General features: G+C 41.2%; 1 protein-coding gene across 3 annotated transcripts in view; it reads right to left on the reverse strand.

Annotated features, from left to right (window-relative positions):
* CCAR1 (cell division cycle and apoptosis regulator 1) overlaps nt 1-21,732 on the reverse strand; it is a 106,869-nt gene that overhangs the window by 11,990 nt on the left and 73,147 nt on the right. The window contains exons 15-21 of one of the 3 annotated variants that reach the window (XM_082268416.1): nt 21,096-21,179; nt 14,080-14,178; nt 13,788-13,979; nt 10,780-11,010; nt 10,275-10,383; nt 8,488-8,582; nt 3,900-4,046 (exon numbers count right to left, since the gene is read on the reverse strand). In XM_082268416.1, the coding sequence (XP_082124542.1) occupies nt 3,900-4,046; nt 8,488-8,582; nt 10,275-10,383; nt 10,780-11,010; nt 13,788-13,979; nt 14,080-14,178; nt 21,096-21,179 (957 nt within the window). Of the gene's footprint in view, nt 1-3,899; nt 4,047-8,487; nt 8,583-10,274; nt 10,384-10,779; nt 11,011-13,787; nt 13,980-14,079; nt 14,266-21,095; nt 21,180-21,732 lie in introns of all 3 variants that reach the window. The other 2 variants (XM_082268415.1, XM_082268414.1) reach the window with 2 other exon arrangements.

Here is a 21,732-nt window from a genome sequence, read left to right on the forward strand (position 1 = left end):
AGACGCCATTCTTCATCGATTGGGTTGCCAAAACATTTGGGCAATGGAAAAACCTTTGCCACTTTGATGCGCTTTTTAGTCCCAAAAGGGATCTCAGTTTCAGCTATTTCTGATGGAATACCCTGTAACCTTAAAGTCTCTTGAACAGATACAATGAGTGCGTTTACCAACGCTTCCTCTCGGGCTATGGCAGATGCCGAAACATCCTCCTCACTGTCTGAAGAGACAGGACCCGAGACACCAATACCAGATGAAGTACCTGCAACTGCAGAAATAGGCTCAGAGTCTGAATCCGAGGTTTCAGATAATAAGGGGTTAGGCGGGGGTCGCTTTCTTGCGCCCTGTCCCTGACAAGCCACTTCCACCCGGGACACAAAAGTTTCCATAATGGCTGACAAAGATTCAATTGTCAATGGGGTGCTGGAGGATCCCGCAGACCCCTCGAGGGGATCCGGAGGAGATACATGAGTGGCAGGGTCCATGTTAATACAGGACACTTTTGCCAGCAATAAACAAAAAAACCTTTTTTTTTTTTTTTTTTTTGTGTGTCTCCCCCTAGCGCAATAGCGCCCCTCAGAGTACCTGCTTCTCGATCCCAGAGAGAGAGAGAGGGACCCCCAAGGCTCACCAACCGATGCAGTGCAGTTTCCAACAAACTGCAGCCAGCGTCTGTCTTACACAGACTGGAAGGAGCTGTTTGCTTTTTCCCGGGCAGAAGGCGTGGCTCCGCCCCCTGTGTACGCCTTCCGGCGTTCCCAGCCCTCCACGAGGAAGCTGGGCTCACAAAACATGGCCGCCCCCATAGAAGAGACATAAGACTCCAAAAACATGGCGGCCGGCGTGACCTGAGGACATACATGCATTCGGTCTACGGCAAAATGGCGGCGGACCGCCGATATCGTCTTCCCAGCACATCCACCTGCACTCTGCTGAGAGGTGACATATGGATCTACAGAGATACACTGCACATAAGGTAGGATTATACCTCCTATGTTTGCTGTAATGTTACAGTCTGCTGGGTAGAGTGTTAGCTCTTGAACCAAGTCCACTTCCCACAAACACATGCTGTATAACAAGGGGGACTTGTAAGTGTCAGATATATACTGACCATATATGGAGGGGCCCATAATATATACTGCCTCATAAATGAGGAAAAAAGGGAACGTTTTACTCACCATACCGAACCGACAGGCACCCTCTCTTCATAATACCCTCTCCACCGAGGTGGGGGTTTGTGGACGCCTCGACTCTCTGGTCCTGGCGTCCAAGCGAGCTTTTAACTCGCAAAGTCAGTCCCTTTACTGGGACTCCGTCGCGGCCGACTCAGCGCACTGGTCTGCACGCGCTTTTAGGCAGAAACCGGGGTGACCACTGGATCTCACATCCAGCCCGTCGCCCGGCCCCGCATACTTACTTGAATATGTCGCGGCCGACCAAGCGCAATGCCTGGTCTGCACGCGCTCGTAGGCCGGCTGGGGTGACCACAAGTGTCGCCCAGTCCGGCATTTTTGCTTGAAGATCTCACAGGAAAAAAACACTGGAGAAAACTACCTAAAAAATGTCTTTTTCTTAAAGAAAAAAAGTCTTGCCAGGACCAAAAGATCCCAGCAAGGAACTTAGGTCCTTACTCCTGACTAGACAGAAAAAAACTGATTCCCTGTAGCAGAGAGAGGGAGGATATACCCTCAGGGACTGCCCCCTAGGGTGGAGCCAGAACGTTTTGTCATTCTGCCTAGTCCTACTCCTGCGGAGACAACATAACCCAGCTCTTGAGAATCAAGAAGACTACGTCTGTCAATGAGCGATAGAGAAAGTAGATGTTTATTCATATTTTGGCTGCAAAAGTGGAAATAAACTTTAAGGTTACAGTCCATTTAAAGGAATATTATAGTGAGTTTTCATTGAGGACACAGATAATAAGTTATTACTGTACTGTTAACCTCAAAGGAATTCTAAACGCAACTCACACTTACATGCTGCAATTCAATGTTTTCACAACTATAATTTATATACAGATCAGTATATTCTCCCTTTAGTAGTTATTGTTACATAAGTGGTGAAGCCAGCATCTTTGTAGAACACCTCCTAGGGTTGTACTATAGGCCACAAAAATGTCTAAATTTTCCTTAAGTCTGAGAATGGAGCAAAAAAGAGGGTTGGGACTTTAAATGAGGAGCTGTGCATAAATCGGTAAGTAAGAAGTAGTAAGGTGGACATTGCAATGAGGGTTCTGAGGGTAAAGACAACAAAATAAGAATGTATATATATGTAATGTATCCATAAATAATTGTGCCAAGGATATGTGAAGGGTGAATGGTGAAGAGTACCAGTGAAGAGTAAGAGTAGTCTTCACCATGCACATATCCTTGGCACAATTCTATATGGATACATTATATATATATATATATATATATATATACACACACACACACACACACACACACACACACACACACACACACACACACACATATACACATTCTTATTTTGTTGTCTTTACCCTCATTGCCATGTCCATCTTACTACTTTACTTATCCTTACTACTCTGTGGTTCCTGTATATGGCTGTGTCCTTGGTTTTACTCCCTCCGTTCCCATCATGGACTTTTTGACAGCCCTTGGCCTTTAGCATCTATACACCATTGTATGTTGGTCTTGAGATAAATTATTGGATGGGACTATATGTACCTTAGGCGGGGGTTTTCCTTTCCCCCTTTGGTCCTCATCATTTGATACACAGATTGAGTTATTCATACTTTCTGTTTACTATTCGCTACCTATGCTGTACATTCCTTCTAGATATTCTCTTGTGCATCCGCTCCTGTGCATCCGCTCCTGAAGAAGTAGCTTACAGTCTATGAAACGCGTCGAGAAATTCATGATGCCAATAGGGTGTTGAATATCCTAGTTTACTTTGTATAACATTTATCTTCCGTGATCTACCCACCTTCATATTTATCAGTATTGTAATGTATCTTTCTGTACCATCTTATCTCATGTCAATGGTTTATGACCATCTCATTGATGATGAAATGTTTTCCATCATGTCATTTGTGTTTTTTATGCACTCCTGTTACATGCTGTGGTAGCCGCAATAAATTTTGGTATTTTACTATACACTTTTTGTACTTTTGGCCTGATTTTATGCACAGCTCCTCATATAAAGTCCCAATACCCCAAGACTTGCACTGGGAGGTTTATGTAAAACTCTGATTGCACTGTGCAGACCTGGTTACAACAGTAAGGCAGGCTATAAATCATACATTTTTTACATCAGCAAGTTAAAACAGAAAAAAAAACATGCCAATCCCTCCATTCAATGTGGATGGGGGAATCCCCCCATTGTGGTATTGTAATCTTGCAGCTGGGAGCAAGCCCCCCCCCCCCCCCATGGTAGAATACAATGATCAGTGTTGTCGGGTACAGCAGGTGGCACTGATCGGGCAAAAAAATAAAAAATATACCACGGCAGGGTGGTTGTACAGAAGTCGATCAAGAGATTGACTTCTGTACAACCATCCTTCCCATAGATGGATCGAAACTCAGCCAGCTTAAAGCGGAGCTCCAGTCATATTTGTGTTTTTAAAAGTCAGCAGCTACAAAAACTGTAGCTGCTGACCTAAAAGTCACAATATAAACACACGCTCACCTGTCCCAGGATCCAGCAAAGTGCTCACCTAAGCTGTCTTAATCTTCTGTCCCTGGCATTGTGCCAGAGATAGTTTGTGGCTTCACAACCGGGTGCCCCCTGCACATTGTGAATGGTTCTGCAGTCTGGGGTAGCAGTAAATACCCAGCAGGAGACTTAATGCCCTCACTTCCCAAAAAGGAGAAATCCAGGTGAGCAAACACCTTCCAGAGGCAGAAATTGGGAACACACCATACATAAGGGTTTAGTACCTGTGCTCTTGACAGATGCAATCCAAGGGTATAAATAATTTCTTCTAAGTCCTTCTCCAATAAGTAGCCACAATGACATTGATCAAAATATACAAATGCCATTAGAAGATCCTTGTTTACTGTAACCATCAGTTTCTTTTCTTTCTCCTGAAAAAAAGTCACATTTTGAAAATTTCAATTCATCTACAACAAATGAATAAACACACTTTTTGATTTTGAAACTGAATAAGGCATTCTGGGCCAGAATCGGCTCTATACGGTTTTCATAGAATATATATTTTCATTTCAAATTAAATTAAACCTGTTTTTTCCCAGTTTCTAGCAATTTCCAGGCACGGAGAAGTTGAAGTCCCCAAGCAGGAAGCCAACATGTGCACTAAATAATGGAAGTTGGAAAACAATGCAAACTATATCTGCCAGGTAAAGATAAAGAGAAGGTGTATGGCGCTGCCAAAGTATACTGATGGTTCCGTATGTCCAACAACGATGCTAAATATGTATTCAATATGTATCTCCACTGTGGATTCTAAATGAATAAAGTGTCAAGTGCATCATATATGTGACAAGTAAAATTATGTGGTGAGTGCAATAATGTAGGGGATCCAATCCTGTGAGAAGTTTCTAATAGTGCTAAAACCGTGAGGAAATATATAAAAATATATAGAAATGGGTGAAAAATAGGATGTGGGTATTTTTCACCCATTTCTATATATTTTTATATATTTCCTCACGGTTTTAGCACTATTAGAAACTTCTCACAGGATTGGATCCCCTACATTATTGCACTCACCACATAATTTTACTTGTCACATATATGATGCACTTGACACTTTATTCATTTAGAATCCACAGTGGAGATACATATTGAATACATATTTAGCATCGTTGTTGGACATACGGAACCATCAGTATACTTTGGCAGCGCCATACACCTTCTCTTTATCTTTATTCTTACTATATTTTCAGGAATATAGTGCACAGGTGGGCTACAGCCAGTATCAAATACTTTATTGGAAGCCTAAAATTATCCTAAGCGCAGATTTTTTATATTTCATTTATATCTGCCAGGTGTTTGGAATAACAAAGCATTACAGTGATCAATAAAGATATGAACACTTTACTGTCCCACTGTTGATATAGCGTAACAAATATAAGACATCTTCAAGGGCTAGATAAGGGGTCTCCAGAATGTGAAACAAAGGGCCAGCTTACTGTGCTTCAGACTTTAGGGGACGGACCGTAGTCAGTTGGAGTAGAAAACACCCTGGCATCAGTAGGAGTAAACAATGCCCCATCATTGGTATTAGGGGAATTATTAGTGCCCCATGTGGTTAGTGTCGGTGGGAGGGATAGTGCCCCATATGGTTAGTGTCAGTGGGAGGGATAGTGCCCCATATTGTTAGTGTCGGCGGAAGGGATGGTGCCCAATATTGTTGGTGTCGGCAGGAGGGATAGTGCCCCATACTGTTGGTGTCCGTGGGACGGATAGTGCCTCATATTGTTGGTGTCAGAGCAAAAATGATTGCCCCATTGTTGATGTCAGTGGGAGGAATAGTGCACCAAGGGCCGGACAAAAGCAAGCAAAAGGGCCACATTTGGAGACCTCTGGACTAGATAAAAAGAGTATCACACACATTACATTTCAGTCAAAAAACAGAAGCCTATGCAGGGCTGTTAGATCTTCCTTAATATTAACAGAGCTTTTTGTGACCACATCAGCTTTGTCATAGGACTTCAAGTTTGCGCCCTGTTTAACTGGCTAAGGCAAGCCATAGATGGATTGAAATGTGTCTGTTTCAGCCCTGAGTGGCTGATATTTGATCCATATGAGCAAATCTTGTTCAACAGAAGCTGGTCGTGATCAGTGTATTCTGCAAGCATAGAGTCCCACTGTCAGAACACAATATCCTAGGTGAATGGGAAGTAGGGGTGGGGGTATGTTGGGTATTCCTTAATCAACCTTGTTTGTGTGGATGGAAGAATCCGTTTGTTTTTTTCTTTCAGCCCACTGGCAGAATCATCTATGGTCAACTTTAAAAAAAGGAGAACTTAGCAGATTTCCTCTTGATAAAGGATATGGATTCTGGCAACTATGGAGAGATGTTGCACTAAATTAGAGAAACTGAAGTCCTGGGGTGCTTACTCAGAATTAGGAAGGCAGTGACTTCCTGAGGGATGATACATTAGGCAAAGATTAATTGCATCCTGTCATAACAGAATCATAAAGCTTTATTTTGTTGATCTCTCCTGAAAATGCTAGTGTCCTGGCTGTCCTGCTAAACCTGTGCTGTGTTGAATAATAAACTCAAAAGAAATTACTAGCAGGACAGATTTTTTGCAGAAGAAACTGCAAACAGGAGGAGGTTGCTAAGAGCTTGGTCACCTTCTCATTTTTATGAAAAGGTGAAGTTAGTCTTCAATGTGTATCCAGACCCAAATATTAAAAATCTTATATATTGCAGCTCACCATTAGTAGCTTCCCTAGGATGACAACGCTCACCTAATGCACTGTATCTATGAATTGTCACTCTAGGCTGCTCTCCTGATTTGGACTACAAACACTTTCACACAAATTGAGGAGGAGTTCACAGAAGATAAGCTTGAAAAGCTAAAAATGGTTTAATAACTGTCACTGTATTCTATTTGAATCACTTTTGCACTTGAATAAATTATCCTTAGCCAAAAAAATAAAAATACCCGGTTTCCCTGAAAATAAGCCCTACCCCGAAAATAAGACCTAGCATGATTTTCAGGGATGGCTGCAAAATAAGCCCTACCCTGTAAATAAGCCCTAGTAAAATCCTTGATCTCAGCCCCTCCCTCTGCAGTATTCAGAGAGGGGAAGTAGAGCTCCAGAGGGTCACGTGAGCACCCAGCGGCGCTGTAAATAAGGTGTTTTCCACAATAAAATTACAAAAGGAGACACACTGCACATTATATAATCTTTTGACAAAATCGATTACATAATTTATTTTACAATGACTTTATCCAAGGTTTATTTTGGGAATGAATGAACATAAGCATTGGACAGAATGTCATAATGCGGATTTCTGAACTGACAGGGGGGAGAGAACTTTTTTTTTCAACATTTTGTTTTATTCTAGGCTAAATGGCTAAATGACACAGCACAAGCACTGTGCTGTCTATCATGCTTTAAAGGATCAGGATATTTATTTTAGGGTTACAATCATTTGAAGATAGTCATTGTACATACCGTAAGTAAGACATCCCTGAAAATAAGCCCTAGTGTGGTTTTTGAAGCCAACATGAATATAAGACCCGGTCTTATTTTCGGGGAAACACGGGTAATAATGCTGCCACCACATCTAAGGACTAGAAAGCTGCAACGTATTGCATTTTTTTAGGTTTGGGTATCCTTTAACCAACCTGAGCATGCGTGGAGTTGCATCATCTTGGGACAGCCAATTAAGATGGCCGAAGACTCCAAACCCTAAAGACTGGGTAATGATGTCAGCAACACTAGGGGGGACTGGAGTTGACGTAAGTGAAGCAGGCTTTAATTCCACTTTAAATATGTTAAGTTGCTCACTTGTAATTAGAATGTTGATAAGGAATTCAGACCTCCTACCTTCGTTGCCCCAATATTGGACAGTGAGGCTATTCACTGGATGGATTAACCAACTATATCTATGTAACTGTCACTCTCTCTGCTTCCTGTATCATTATTCACATTTAAAAGATAATTTTACCTTGGGAACATGTTACACGTTCCACCTGTTTTTAGGGTGGAACATGAAAGATGTTCCCAGTGCTGCTGCCTCTACCTGATCCCCTCCTCCCTGTGACAGCAGTACAGTGAGAAGTTCCCCATACTAGCTGACAGTTTATTAAATCAGTGCGGCCGTTCAGGGCCCCGCCCACATGGCCGCATCCTTTATTCACACAGCTCTGTGTGTGAGTGAACTACAAGCCCCAACATCCTTTGCGGCTGTCGGCTTGTAGTTCTCAATGAACTACCACAGTTCTGTGGGGTGCCGTGGAGCGCCATGGTAGTTCATCGAGTCTTCCTGTCAATGTATCTGCTTGCCCGTATGGGATGTATGGGTAAACAGATACATTGACAGATCTGCAGGAGACGTGCATGGCACCAGCGATCTGCTGATCCCTGGTGAAATGATTTACAGGCTCCAAAAAAAATGTGCATTTATTATTATTAACTTATCCTTTAAACTTTTATTTCAGGTCTGAATCTAATTAGATGCATTGGCAAACCTTTCACTATGGACTATTTTTCTGCATGAGAGAAAGATTTCCAGTAGTCTGCAATGGATATGTTAATCAAAATCTTTCCTGCACAAGGAGGGGCTCCCAGTTTAGTGACAGTGCCTCAATATATTAATGAAGTACTGAGCTGGAAGGCTATGCCCCCCTTGTGTGCTTGAATGATTCTTTTTCACTTTTGACAGGAGTGTGTTTTTAGACAGCACATTGGAAATAAGTATATAAAGGAAATGGTTATTGACAACATACAGAGTTTTGGGGGGTATATTATATCCATCAGGTGCTACATACTGTACAAGCATAAAATGTTACAGAAATTAGTTAATATAGATCATAATTAATATACCTTATCTTTTGATAGCCACTCCTTGCTGTATCTGTTTTCCCTCTTGTCCTCTCGTTTATCCTTGGTGCTTGAGTCATCATCATCGTCTTCCCTGTCTGTGATAAACAGTGTGATGGTTCATGTTTAGTAAAAATACAGTATTGAGAATCAAAAGACTTTGTACCAAAACTATGCTTCTAACTGAGCCAAGCACAGAACAACTGAAATCTCATTGATTGCCAAATAGGATTGGTTGCATATCACTACCGCTTTTTCATTGCCCGACTAAAGAAGCCCAAGCTGAAAACACAAGAGGAGAAAAGGTGATATTAGGCTATTCCTTAGAGCACAGAGGCTGATCAGTGTAAAGTAAAGAAATGAAACCTGGAAAATATATGGAGCTGCTGTCCATAGCAGGAAGATCCAGATTTGTATTCCTTACACGTTTATTGCTCCACTTATAAGAAATTAGCCCCTTTGAAGAACATCTGCATAACGACATCCATTATGCATACACAATGGTACATTCATATGGCAGGGATAAAGTGAAGATATTTATTCAAGAAGCCTCACAACACATGATCATGAGCGAAAATGGCAACTGAACAGGAGCTGAATTATAATATACTGTAGGTGCTGTTCTCAAAGAAGCTAAAACAACTCAAATTTAAGGAAATCTGCTATACTTCTGAAAATGTCTGGAAGCAATGCTGATGCAATGGTGTAAATTCTAAAATTACTGGCCTATAATAAATTGGCATCAAGCTCCTGATCTGCATACTTACTCAAAAATCAAAGGTACTGAAGAGCCACTGGATCAGTACAGGAGTAGGGCAGTTCAATTTTCAAAGGGAGAACCCTCTTCCTCAGAGCTCTGAGGAAGAGGGTTCTCCCTTGAAAACAAGTCAGCCTAACCTGTATAGATGCCATCTGGCCTCCTTGCAGTATTGGAACAGTCCATGTCCTGGAGGAGATCTGTCCATACAGTGTTTTGACATGCGTATTGATTACATGCGTTTGGGAGAATGATGTAAGATTCCTTTTTTACCTTTCAATAAATGTTTAATGGCATTGCACTAGATCGGTGCACCCTTCTCTTGTTTTTGTTACCTTTCTAGTTCTTATGGATACCCATGGTCCTGAGAGGGCAGCAAGACCCTAGGCGCTACTAACGAAGTTTAAGTTACACTTCCTTCTCTTAAAGCGCATAACCTGAGCGCAGGAGAGCTACTTTTGGTATTGCTGTGGGACCTGTTTCCATTAAAGAGGAGCTTCAGCCTTTAAACAAAAATGTGAAAGTCAGTAGCTACAAATATTGTAGCTACCGACCTAGCTCTTTGCCGGTCTTCGGGTCCAGGCGCCAGCATCCTAACTCCTTGCAGCTTCACAGCCAGCTACCCACTGAGCATGCGCGAGCCGTGCTGCACCCTTTGATTGGTCCAGCAGTCGCTTGGGTACCCCCCCCCCCCCCCAAGAAAAACATCTCAAAATTAGAGAGGAGGAGGAAAAGTGGAACTGCCCCTTTTTTGGGTGAAGCTCTGCTTTAACAATGTCAGCAATACAAGAATTTGTTCTTTAAATAAGTGTCATTAGGCTTGTGCGCTTTGTAAAACCAAGTAAAAAACAGTAAGTCTGGGATTAGGCAAGGGAATGAGAGTTCCAACTACTGGCCTGTTGCCGGCTTGGTTATTAAAGCAAAAAAAATGTTAGCGTAGTAAGCTTCTACTGCTTACAAGGTCTAAACACGGGAAGAGAATGTGTAAGTAACCTGCACAGCACCAGCATTTAAGTTCCTCAGTCATACACACCTTCATAGTCACCATCATCTTCTTCTGCTCCAATAGGCTCATAATCCTCTTGAATGTCTTCATCTATTTCTTCATCGTCTCTGTAATCGTCTCGCTTTCTGTCATCCTTCTGCAATAACAGACACTATATTGGGTCTGCATAAAAACAGCATAAAAAAGGCACAACTGGCAAACTGCGGCAACCCAGTGCTATACTTGTCATCCAGGATTTCTACAGTTTGGGTATTTATGCAAAATCCAAAAGTATTATTACAAATTGGCAATCCAAACAACAGTCCGGTTGCTACACCTCTACAGAATGTGTTGACTAGAACCTAAAAATTACTAGTCATTGTGGATCACTGTCAGTGTTGTACAGTAAATTGTTTCACAATCTGTGGTGTATGTGGTGATAGCAGTCAGTTCACGAAAAATTTACGTGAAAATGATGGGCAGGCTGAAAATGTTGCTGTAATGCCTACATCTTTCCTTTAGTAGAACATCCAAACTATAAAAACACACAAACCTTTCGATCATCTCTTTCTTCTGATCTTAGTTTTTCATCTGAGGATTTTCTACGTTTGAGTTTTGGTTCTTCATCGTCATCTTTGTCGTCTTTCTTGTCTCTCCTGTCTTCCTTCTTAATTTTTTTGTCTCGCTTATCTTCTTTTTCAGGGAGGGTTAAAAGCTCTTTATATATCCGCACTCCAAAGTCTCTCTGGAGCATTTCATTGAACAACTCTGCAAAAAGAGACACCTGAGGGGAAGACAAAACAAACAGGACAAGTGTGAAATTCCATTTCTATCCAATGCTGAAAGCAATGATAGCATCTTCACTTTACGTGAATAAACGCTGAGGTAGCAAAAAGCAATGAGGCTCTGCTCAGATACAGTACAACAATCAATGAAAAATTACTTTCAAACACTTATATAAAAATGGTGTGGCCAGGAGTAACAAGGTGAATTAGGACTTGCTTGTAAATTCCATATCCTGAAGTACAGTACAGGACACAGGTAAAGAATTCATACACCATGGGTCATAGACGTGTACCTTCAGGTGATGGGGCATTGGCAAATTTTTTTTTTTTAGAGGACACACCCTCTGGGCGCCTACCCTATAACCCTACCCCAGTACCCTCATTTTTGTAGTAAGCAATGAGGAATAAACCAAAGAATGGAACAGATGGATGGTGTCCTGTATTGTAGATCTGAATTTACAGGTAAGTCAAAATTCCTTCCATCCTAATTGTACTGTACTAGACAGGGCAAAGGCAGTACTCTTACACCATGGGACATCCCCAAGCAATGAATAGGAAGGGTGAGCAACAATAAGACAAATAGAATGGTGCCAACAGGCCAAACAAGGGTCAGAAGGAACCAACTTCATAGAATCACTGGGACAATCTTGCAGCCAAAAGCTGCATCCACACAAGATGAGATGTCCACCTGAAAAAACCTTGAAAGGTATGAACAGAAGACCAGGTGGCGGCCTTACACAGCTGGGATACAGAGGCTGCCTCAATGGTGCCAAGGAAATTCCCACTGATCTGGTGGAATGTGCACGCATCAGATTTCGCTTCCATCATACAATAGTGAACTTTAAAGCAGAGTTCACTTTAGCTCTGACTACATCCAAGCAATGTAGAGAAACGCCTTTGGATGTTTAAGAGCAGGGCATAAGGATGAGAGGACAATGTTTTTATTAGGGTGGAATGCTGAGACCACTGTCGGGAGAATGGATGATGGCCCTGGGCATAAGACAACCTTGATGTTGTTAGGAAATAAGGAAAGGCTCTTTTGCAGGAAAGGGCCACCAGTTCAGAAAACATGTCTGGAAGGGGTGATACCGATCAAAAAGACTACTGTGCATGACAAATCCTCTAGGATCAAAGGGTGGTTTCTGCACAGCAGAGAAAACAAAGTTGAGATCCTATGGAAGCATAAAGGTGCTGGAAGGGGGACTTAATAGGAGATACACCTTGAAGAAAGGCTCTTCCAAAAGGGGAAGTGAAGTCTTTGAAAAAGAACAGATAAGGCCAACAAATGACTTTTAAGAGTATTTAAGACAAATTTCTGCTCAAGACTTGTTTGTAGGAAGGCCAGAATGCAAAGTACAGAGTAAAATAAAGTGCCCGTTTTCATACAAGAAAAAAGGATTTCCCGGTGCAATAATAATAATATACCTTCCTGGAAGGGGCTTTTCTTGCCTTAAGTAAAGTAGGAATCACAGATCCAGCAACTCCTTTATCCTTTAAAGTGTTTCTAAAAGGCAAGATTTTTTTTTAAAACAACCAACATGTTATACTTAAAAAACAAAGGGGTATTGGCGCAAAACAGATAGCCAGTAGTGCTCAGGCAGTCCGTAATGGGATGGTAAGGGCAGGAAAGTTCCAATGAGGGATCTGTATACTGAGATGGCTGCTGGCAGTGAAGAGAGAAGCGGCTCTGTCATCAAAACACAAGGGGAGAGAACGTTGGCGCTTGTGGTTCTCTTCCCCTTATGTTATACTTACCTGCTCTGTGCAGTGGTTTTGCACAGAACACCCCAGATCCTTTTTTTTTGGGTTCCCCACTGGTGGTCCTGCCTCCTTCCCCCTGCCGTGTGCACCCAACAGCAAGCCTGGAGCCACGCTCCTGTGAATAGACATTGTCCATTCACACATGGAGTGCGGCTCGGCCTCCCCCCCTCCTTATTGGCTCACTGGCTGTGATTGACAGCAGCTGTGTAAGGGAATGAGGCAAGAGAGAGACCCCAGAGAGCTGCTGCTCTCATGCACATTGCTGGATCCAGATGGGGCTCAGGTAAGTATTAGAGGGGGCTGGGGGAGCTGCACAAAGAAGGTTTTTTACCTTAAATGCATAAAATGCATTAAGGTAAAAAAAAACCTTGAGCCTTTAGAACCACTTTTTAACAGCCATACTGTTGAAGCCAGATACTGAGAGGCAGGGTGGAATATAGGCCTCAGCTGCTTGCTGTGAGGACAATCGACAGGAGGGAGGGGCCAGGAGCACCAAAGAGGGACCCGAGAAGAGGAGGATCTGGGCCACTCTGTGCAAAACCAACTGCACAGAGGAGAGAAGTATAACATGTTTGTTATTTTTATTAGAAAAAATATATAAACCTTTATTATCACTTTAATAGTTATTACCTGTATTTCTATACCCATTAGGCTTGATTCATACATACAAAAAACCATGTCAGCACATTAAACAGCCTCCACTGAGCTGTACAAGCATGGAGAGGTTGTGCGCACAAAGGGAAACTCATCACTGCACCAGTCATTAGAAGGTACAGCTGTGTGTATGGATGACTAATCTGACATGGTGCATTGCCTATACAAGCCGCAGGCCTTAGAAAAGTAAACGCATGGAGCAATGACACCAGGGAAAAATAGGTAAATAAATTGGTTAAAAAAATATATATTTTTTTAGCTACTGCCATCTTTATAGGACCATATTCCTGCAACAAAGTATAAGCAATTTACAGCAAAAACAAAAAACAAAAGTAGTGTATAAGCAATTTACAGCACATACCTCAAATGAGTGCTCCTTATTGTCCTCTATCCTGTAGTCCAACAGGACGCTTAGAGACATGATGCTGCAGTCAAACTTGCCATTTTTTGCTAACCAGTTTGGATGTACAATAATTGCTGGCTCGTCAGGTAAAATGTATCTCTTTTCTCTTCGCTGACGCTCCATTTCCTCCTGACGTTTTCGCTCCTCTTCCTAGCGAAAGAAACGGCACGTTCACTTGTTGCCATTTTAATTTTGTATTATTTAGGTAGTAGAGTTTAGGTAGGACTAAAGGTTACACAAGGACACAAACCTCTTTATCATCTTCCGATTTCCGCTCTTCCTCCTCCTCCTCTTCTTTTTCACACTTTTCTTGCTCCTTCTGTTCCTCTTTTTGTTCTTCAACTCGAAGCTGCTTTGTTAATCGAGCAATCAACTGAGATTTTAGTCCTTTGGAACTAAGTGTTCGACTTTCTAGCTCTTTTCGCAAATCATTTACCTGTCCAAAAAATGTTCATACATAGAAACATCACACTGCACATCATAACTAAGAATTATTGCATTATTTAAAGAAGATCTTTCATAATTTTTATTTCACAGTTCTGTCCCATATGGGGCAAAGTACATATAGTACTAACTCTAGACTGACCTGCCCCCCTCTCATCCTGCTGTAGCTGATCCAACAGCAGTTAAGAGGGATATGGAGGAATGCATAAGGAGGGGGGGACATGCCAGCTTTTGCATTCCTCTTGTCGCTGCTTCTCTTGAGAAGTGCCCCTAGTCAAGGCAAGCTGCAGCTATGTATCAGCAGTCTTCTTCATGGCTGTTGTTGGCTCAGATGCAGCAAGAGGGGGAAGGTCAGTACTCATAACTAGGGTTAGAAAAGCACTTAGAAAAATGGGCAAAGTACTGCATGTGAATAAATATCGTGTGCACCAATGCCAAAAAAGAGCTGCAAGCAAAAATATAAAATATTTCACCCTGAAACAAAGTGCTGCGCTTCTTCAGAAAAAATAATGTAGAAGCAGGTATATGTGCTATTAACATGAGCAGTGACAAAATGTCAGCATAGTGCAATAATTCAATAACGCACAATAAAATCTAAAATCAATGGAAAATCTTCATTGTACTAGTCTAATAAAGTCTATAAGTGTATACAAAAATCAGTGGTAAAACATCCAGTGATAAAAAATCTATGTGAAATCACTCCAAGCAAGTGAAGAAGGTACTTGAAAATTGAAAGCCTCTACCACAATGGGCCCCTTTGGGTGCGCCCTTACCTCAATATATTGACCAATGTAACAAAGGTCAAAGCACGTACCTATGAGATCACTCAGATCTACACCTTCTCAGCTTGGTCATCTCAAAATCAAATCCTGTTGAATCTTCTAGAACTCTGATTATCACAAGCAACTGAGGTGGTTGATGGATGGGTAAGTGCAATTCACATGTTCATAATACAATAACAGCCAACATAGTGCTCACTGCTATTATAGTATTAAAATCAAATGCCACTCTTTCTCACTCCACATAGCCACACCCTTTGCGGTTTGTAATTACATAATCAGGGACACCAGCCTGATGAAATGCGTAGGGCATAAATGCACGGAACTGAGTGGGAGAGCGCTATTGGCTTCAGGAGCTGGATTTTTTTTAGAACATCCACAATCATCTGCTCCCCCCAGTAACAATCAAAACAAAAGCATATATATTGCTTTAAATTCCACTTATCTTTTAACATGCGAGTGGCACTTTATTTTTATAATTTAAATATAAAAAGCAGTGAGTGCTATGTTGGCTTATTTCATTTTGAACATTGGACTGACCCATCAATCTACCACCTGAATTTCTTGTAATGATCAGAGTTCTAGAAGAAGCTGAGGAGGTGTAGATGTGAGCGATCATGCTTTGACCTTGCTGCAAAGGTCAATATATTTAGGGGAAAGTGCACCCAAAGGAGTCCATTGTGGTAAAGGTTTTCAACTTTCACAAACTTTTTCAACTTGCTTGGATTGATTTAACATTGATTTTCTTCACTGGATGTTTTACTACCTCTTTTTGTATGCACTCACCGACTTTATGGGACTCATACAATAGGGATTTTTTTATTGATTTTTATTTTTATTGTGCATTAATAAATTATTTTACTGTGTTGACTTTTTTGCCGATTGTGTTTAGAGCACATATATGATTTTGCATTATCTTTCTGTAATAGCACAGCACTTTATTAAAATTACTGGATGTACTTTGTCCAATAGGGGACAGAACTGTAAAATAAAAATTATAATAATAGATCTTCTTTAAAGCTCTGCACTTCAAAGTGAATCTGTCTGAATTGAGAGCAACAAATGAAGTACACTTTGTGAATTAGTAAGTACCTTTGTTAAATCTTAATCAATTTCCGGTATGCTTAGGAAGCCTCTTGTGTCATAGTGTACATAATATAAAAAGGGACTACCCTATCATTATAGGGGCTGAAATTGAGACATTCTGCACCCACTCAGTGCCCACAGGTGCACTGGAAGGATTTAAGATTTAATAGAAGTGCTTTCAGGCAGCACAAAGTGCCTACGGTGCAAGTGTGAAATTCATTTATTGCCTGTACTTAACCTTAAAAACACCCTTTAAAAAGGGGAGGACTGCAAAAAAACTGATATCCATGTACTGGCTGGATCTTAATCTCTCCTCAACCTAACAGTCCAGCCATTACAATCAAGTCTCAAGCTTTCCACTGTCTTCTACATTAATAACACAGCAGAAGGGAGATCTTGCTTGGCTGTGTAATAGTAAATCACAAAGAAGCAGCAGAACCATGAGCCAATCATGTGTGCTACATGTAAATATGCTAACAGCTTGATAGAATTAGTGAGCAGAGGGTGGTCTTCAGTCTGGTACAGCTCTTTCACTGTCCAAAAACTAGTCTGCAGGGGAGAGAGGGCACCATCATATTCCTCAAAGAATAAACTCCATGAAAAAAAAGTTTCTCCCATGCAGTGGGGCTGTGCTCATACTGCATGAGTTAACTGCTCCTTTTGTCTAGGGGCACAACTAAAGGCTATACTTACCTGGTCCTTCGATCTTCCGGAAAACCATGCTCCCCCACGTCTAGCTGTGGACTGTTCCTGCTGTCCTCATGTCCAGAGCCGGTCTATGGATGTGATGGCATGAGGAACAGTTCATTCACAAGACCGCTAGCATGTGAGGTGGGGGCAGGAGCAGCAGGGACCAGTCTTGCACTTGGAGAATCGGCAGATTAGGCAAGTACAGTGCCTTGAAAAAAGTATTCATACGCCTTTCAATTTTCCTCATTTTGTCATGTTATAACCAAAAACGAAAATGTATTTTATTGGGATTTTATGTGATATATCAACACAAAGTGGCACATAATTGTGAAGTGAAAGGAAAAATGATAAATGGTTTTCAATATTTTTTACAAATAAATATCTGAAAAGTGTGGCTTGCATTTGTTTCCAGTCCCCTTTACTCTGATACCCCTAACTGAAATCTAGTGGAACCAATTGCTTTCAGAAGTCATCTAATTAGTAAGTAGAGTCTACCTGTATGTAATTTAATCTCAGTATAAATACAGCTGTTCTGTGAATCCCTCAGAGGTTTGTTAAAGAACGTTAGTGAAGAAACAGCATCATGAAGGTCAAGGAACACACCAGACAGGTCAGGGATAAAGTTATGGAAAAGTTTAAAGCAGGGTTCGGTAATAAAAAAATATCCCAAGCTTTGACCATCTCACGGAGCACTGTTCAATCCATCATCCGAAAATGGAAAAAAAGAGTATGGCACAACTGCAAACCTACCAAGACATGGCCGTCCACCTAAAATGACAGGCCGGGCAAGGAATCAGAGAAGCAGCAAAGAGGCCCATGGTAACTCTGGAGGAGCTGCAGAGATTCAGGTGGGAGAATCTGTCCACAGGACGACTATTAGTCGTGCACTCCCAAATCTGTCCTTTATGGAAGAGCGGGAAGAAGAAAGCCATTGTTGAAAGAAAGCCATAAGAAGTCCCTTTTGCAGTTTGTGAGAAGCCATGTGGGGGACACAGGAAACATGTGGAAGAAGGTGGTCTGGTCAGATGGGACTAAATTTGAACTTTTTGGCCTAAAAGCAAAACGCTATGTGTGGCGGAAAACTAACACTGCACATCACTCTTAACACACCATTCCCACCGTGAAACGTGATGGGGCAGCATCATATTGTGGGATGCTTTTCTTCAGCAGGGATAGGGAAGCTGGTCAGAGTTGATGAGAAGATGGATGGAGTCAAATACAGGGCAATCTTAGAAAACCTGTTAGAGTCTGCAAAAGACTTGAGACTGGGGCGGAGGTTCCAGCAGGACAATGATCCTAAACATACAGCCAGGGCTAAAATGAAATGGTTTAATGGAATGGATATGGAAAGCATATTCATGTGTTAGAATGGCCCAGTCAAAGTCCAGACCTAATACCAATAGAGAATCTGTGGCAAGACTTGAAAATTTCTGTTTACAGATGCTCCCCATCCAATCTGACAGAGCTTGAGCTATTTTGCCAAGAAAAATGGGCAAAAATGTCACTCTCTAGATGTGCAAAGCTGGTAGAGACATACCCAAAAAGACTTGAAGCTGTAATTGCAGTGAAAGGTGGTTCTACAAAGTATTGACTCAAGGGAGGGCTGAATACAAATGCACGCCACACTTTCCAAATATTTGTAGAAAATTGTGAAAATCATTTATCATTTTCCTTCCACTTCACAATTATGTGCCACTTTGTGTTGGTCTATCACATAATACATTTTTGTTTTTGGTTGTAACATGACAAAATGTGGAACATTTCAAGGGGTATGAATACTTTTTCAAGGCACTGTATATCTCCGCTCTGCAATCCCCTAGACAAAAATGAGTAGGTAACCCATGCACAGCCCCACTCCATAGGAAAATACATTTTTTGCCTAGGGTTCTACTTGGAAGAGGATCTTCACCCCAGAAAGAAAACATTAAAAGTCAGGAGCTACAAATACTGTAGCTGCTGAGAATTAATAAAGCGACTGTTCAGGGAGTGTTTTGCCAGTTCTCGGGTGCTCAGCACCTGCATGTTTAATGTAGGAAGCCAGCTGTGACTCCTTGTGGCTTCACAGCCAGCTTTCCACTGCGAAAGCCTGAGCTGCACTGAGTTTTGTCAAAATTCTGGCAGCCTTCTGTGGCCTGTGACATGTCCCAGAGGGCTACAAGCAAGGGGGGGGGGGGTGACCTTTTTAAATGGTCGCGGTAACCTATGAAAAGTAGGTACCCGCTTCCTAAAACAAATTATGTGTTAAATGTGCTAGAGGAGGGGGGAAGGAGTACATAAAGTGGAGCTTCCCCTTTAGGGTGAAGTTCTACTTTAACTATAAGTGCTATCATTCAGTTTTCCAAGGACTATAGACAGAAATACAAATACAGGTGTATTTAGTTGGAATTTAGCTTTAAAATAAATTAAAAGCAAAATGGGAAAATGTTCTGAATTTTAGCCAGATGAAGAAGGAGGCTCTTACATAAAAGAAAAATAAACTTTTATGTAAATACTTTGTTATTGAGTTGCTTAATCAGAGTTTTACAGAACATGTTTTGAACCCTCAATTTACTGTATAGAATAGCGCTTTCCATTGGATTACATTTATTCAGACATAGACATATATAGCATAAGGGCCAATAATGTGTTCTACAACCACCAGCTACTTGACAAACAGCTTGACTTGATTTACTGGCATTGGCGGCTATAAGCATTAGACAGTCTTGTTCTTTGCATGTAATTGGCATAGCCCCTTGTGTTAATAAGCAAACTGCTCACTGATCATATGCAAAATACTATGGTAAATTATTAAAGCTTCTCCCCTAAACAAATTGTATGTCTAGGTACTTCCATCTAATGACACAATGGCTCACAGTTCGGTACTTCAATATAAATGTAGAGTATGTCTAAGTTCTTAAATATTCTACAGGAAAAGTAAGTAGACAAGACTCAGTGGAAGTCAATCAAAGCGTGTCCTTTCTGTGACTTTTAAAATAGTTGTAAAGCCTGAACATTTTTTACCTAAATGCATTCCCTGCATTTAGTTAAAAAAATGTTTCAGTATATGCATCGCTCCCTCACCCCCCTAAATCTTACCTGTGCCCCATCTCGATCCAGTGCTGTACCAATCTTTAGTGGCTCTCTCCTCTTCTCTCCATTCTCACAGGCTTTGGCTGTCAGTCAAATCCTGTGACAAGGGAGAAGGGGCGAGGCTGAACCTTGCTGTCTGTGTCTGTAGATGCAAGCAGCACAGCCTGGGATCGAGCCCGCATGACACGTGTCCCATTATTGGTAGCAGTTTGATATGGTGGCACACACAGAAGAGGAGGAGCCAAATGTGCCAGCAGGGGACCCATAAGGCGGAAGATCGGGGCTGCTATGTGCAATAGCATTGCAAAGAGAAGGTAAGTATAAAATGCTTGTTGTTTTAAATAAAAAAAAATATGACTTTACAAATGCTTTAAAGTACAACTAAAGACAAAACTTTTTTCTAGTTTTTGGATGGAGTGGAGATGAATTTGAACACCTGTTAGTGTCCCCATTAGAGAGATTCTTTTTATCCTGTTTACCATTATCATTGAAAGTGAAAGTAAAAGTAAAAGAAAATCACAAATTTTGGGTTGTCCCCAGAAAAGTAACAGAAGGGAAGTCTTCAAAAGAGGAAACTAGTATTGGTGACCTGCGGGTCCCCAAGGGATTCCCTTAATTTGCTAGAATTTCCTCGAAATTCCTGTTTTGGCTATAGGACAGGAAGTGAATAGAAATCTCATGACAGATGACAAAAAATAAACTGACAGGGGTTATAACCCTTCCTTACTCTTTCCAAAATGAGAAAAAAAAAGTTTTGCCTATAGTTCTACTTTAAGTAAAAGCCTCACATGTGACCAGGCTATCCTTGTCTGCTTTACGAAATAAAGCCAGTTACAGCTCAGGATGAAATTTCCATACACAATTTAGTCAGAGAAGCTCCATCTTTGCTTCTTTTTTCAGACTGCTCTGCGGTTATAATCAGTGAGGCGGGGGGGGGGGGGATATTTACTGATGCACAAAATATCTGGTTCAGTTGTGCATAGTAGCCATTCAGCTTCCAGGGTTTATTGCCAAAACTTAATTGAATATGGTGAAGTTAGAAGCTGATTGGTTAGTATGAACAGTTGCACCAGATTCTGTGTGCACCAGTCTCAGTAAATCTCACCCGTGGTCTGAAAGTAATAAACATATGCGTTCTTCTCTTAAAAAAAAAAAAAAACAGAAATGGATATGGTTTTCAATAAAAACAGGAATTTACCTTCATGATCTTCGGATCAAGTTTGGACCAGTGAGTAGGAGTACAGATTTCCTTTGCATCCTCATCATCTTTGTCTTCTTCTTCCTAACACAAATGTACAAGAACATGGTTAGTAAACTACTACTGGAGCAATGAAATCTGTCGTAGGTCCGAGCAAGTAGCAAGGTCACAATTTTTCATTGTCTTCTCCTAAAGCTTTGTTGAGGCACATACACACATTCTAGCACTTTCACCGACCACTAAGTCAGTCTGAGTCAGATCTGTGAAACAAAGGGAGGATGAACAGGAAAAGCAATACAAGTATGCACAGCCACTGCTCGTCTGCATAGACTGCACAGTGTGCATAGTCCCATGTCTTCAACTTAAGCCACCCTGTGTTAATTCCAAGTGATATCTATTCCTTTATAGCCAAACAATCACCAGGTTCAGATTTTATTATTTAGATAGAGGGATGAAAATGATTAATGTGAACCTTCTCAGAGATGGGAAGATGGTGAAAAGGGCCAACTGTCACTAAATACAACGGACCCCACAAGCTAATTCTACTATAGGCAAAAAAACAAATTTAATAAAATGATATATAGAAATATAATGTGAATATCATTTTTTTTCCATGTTAGGAAGCTGGTATAGGTGA

The sequence above is a fragment of the Pelophylax lessonae genome (genome assembly GCF_965119305.1).
Source record: "Pelophylax lessonae genome assembly, chromosome: 9".
NCBI lineage: Eukaryota > Metazoa > Chordata > Amphibia > Anura > Ranidae > Pelophylax > Pelophylax lessonae.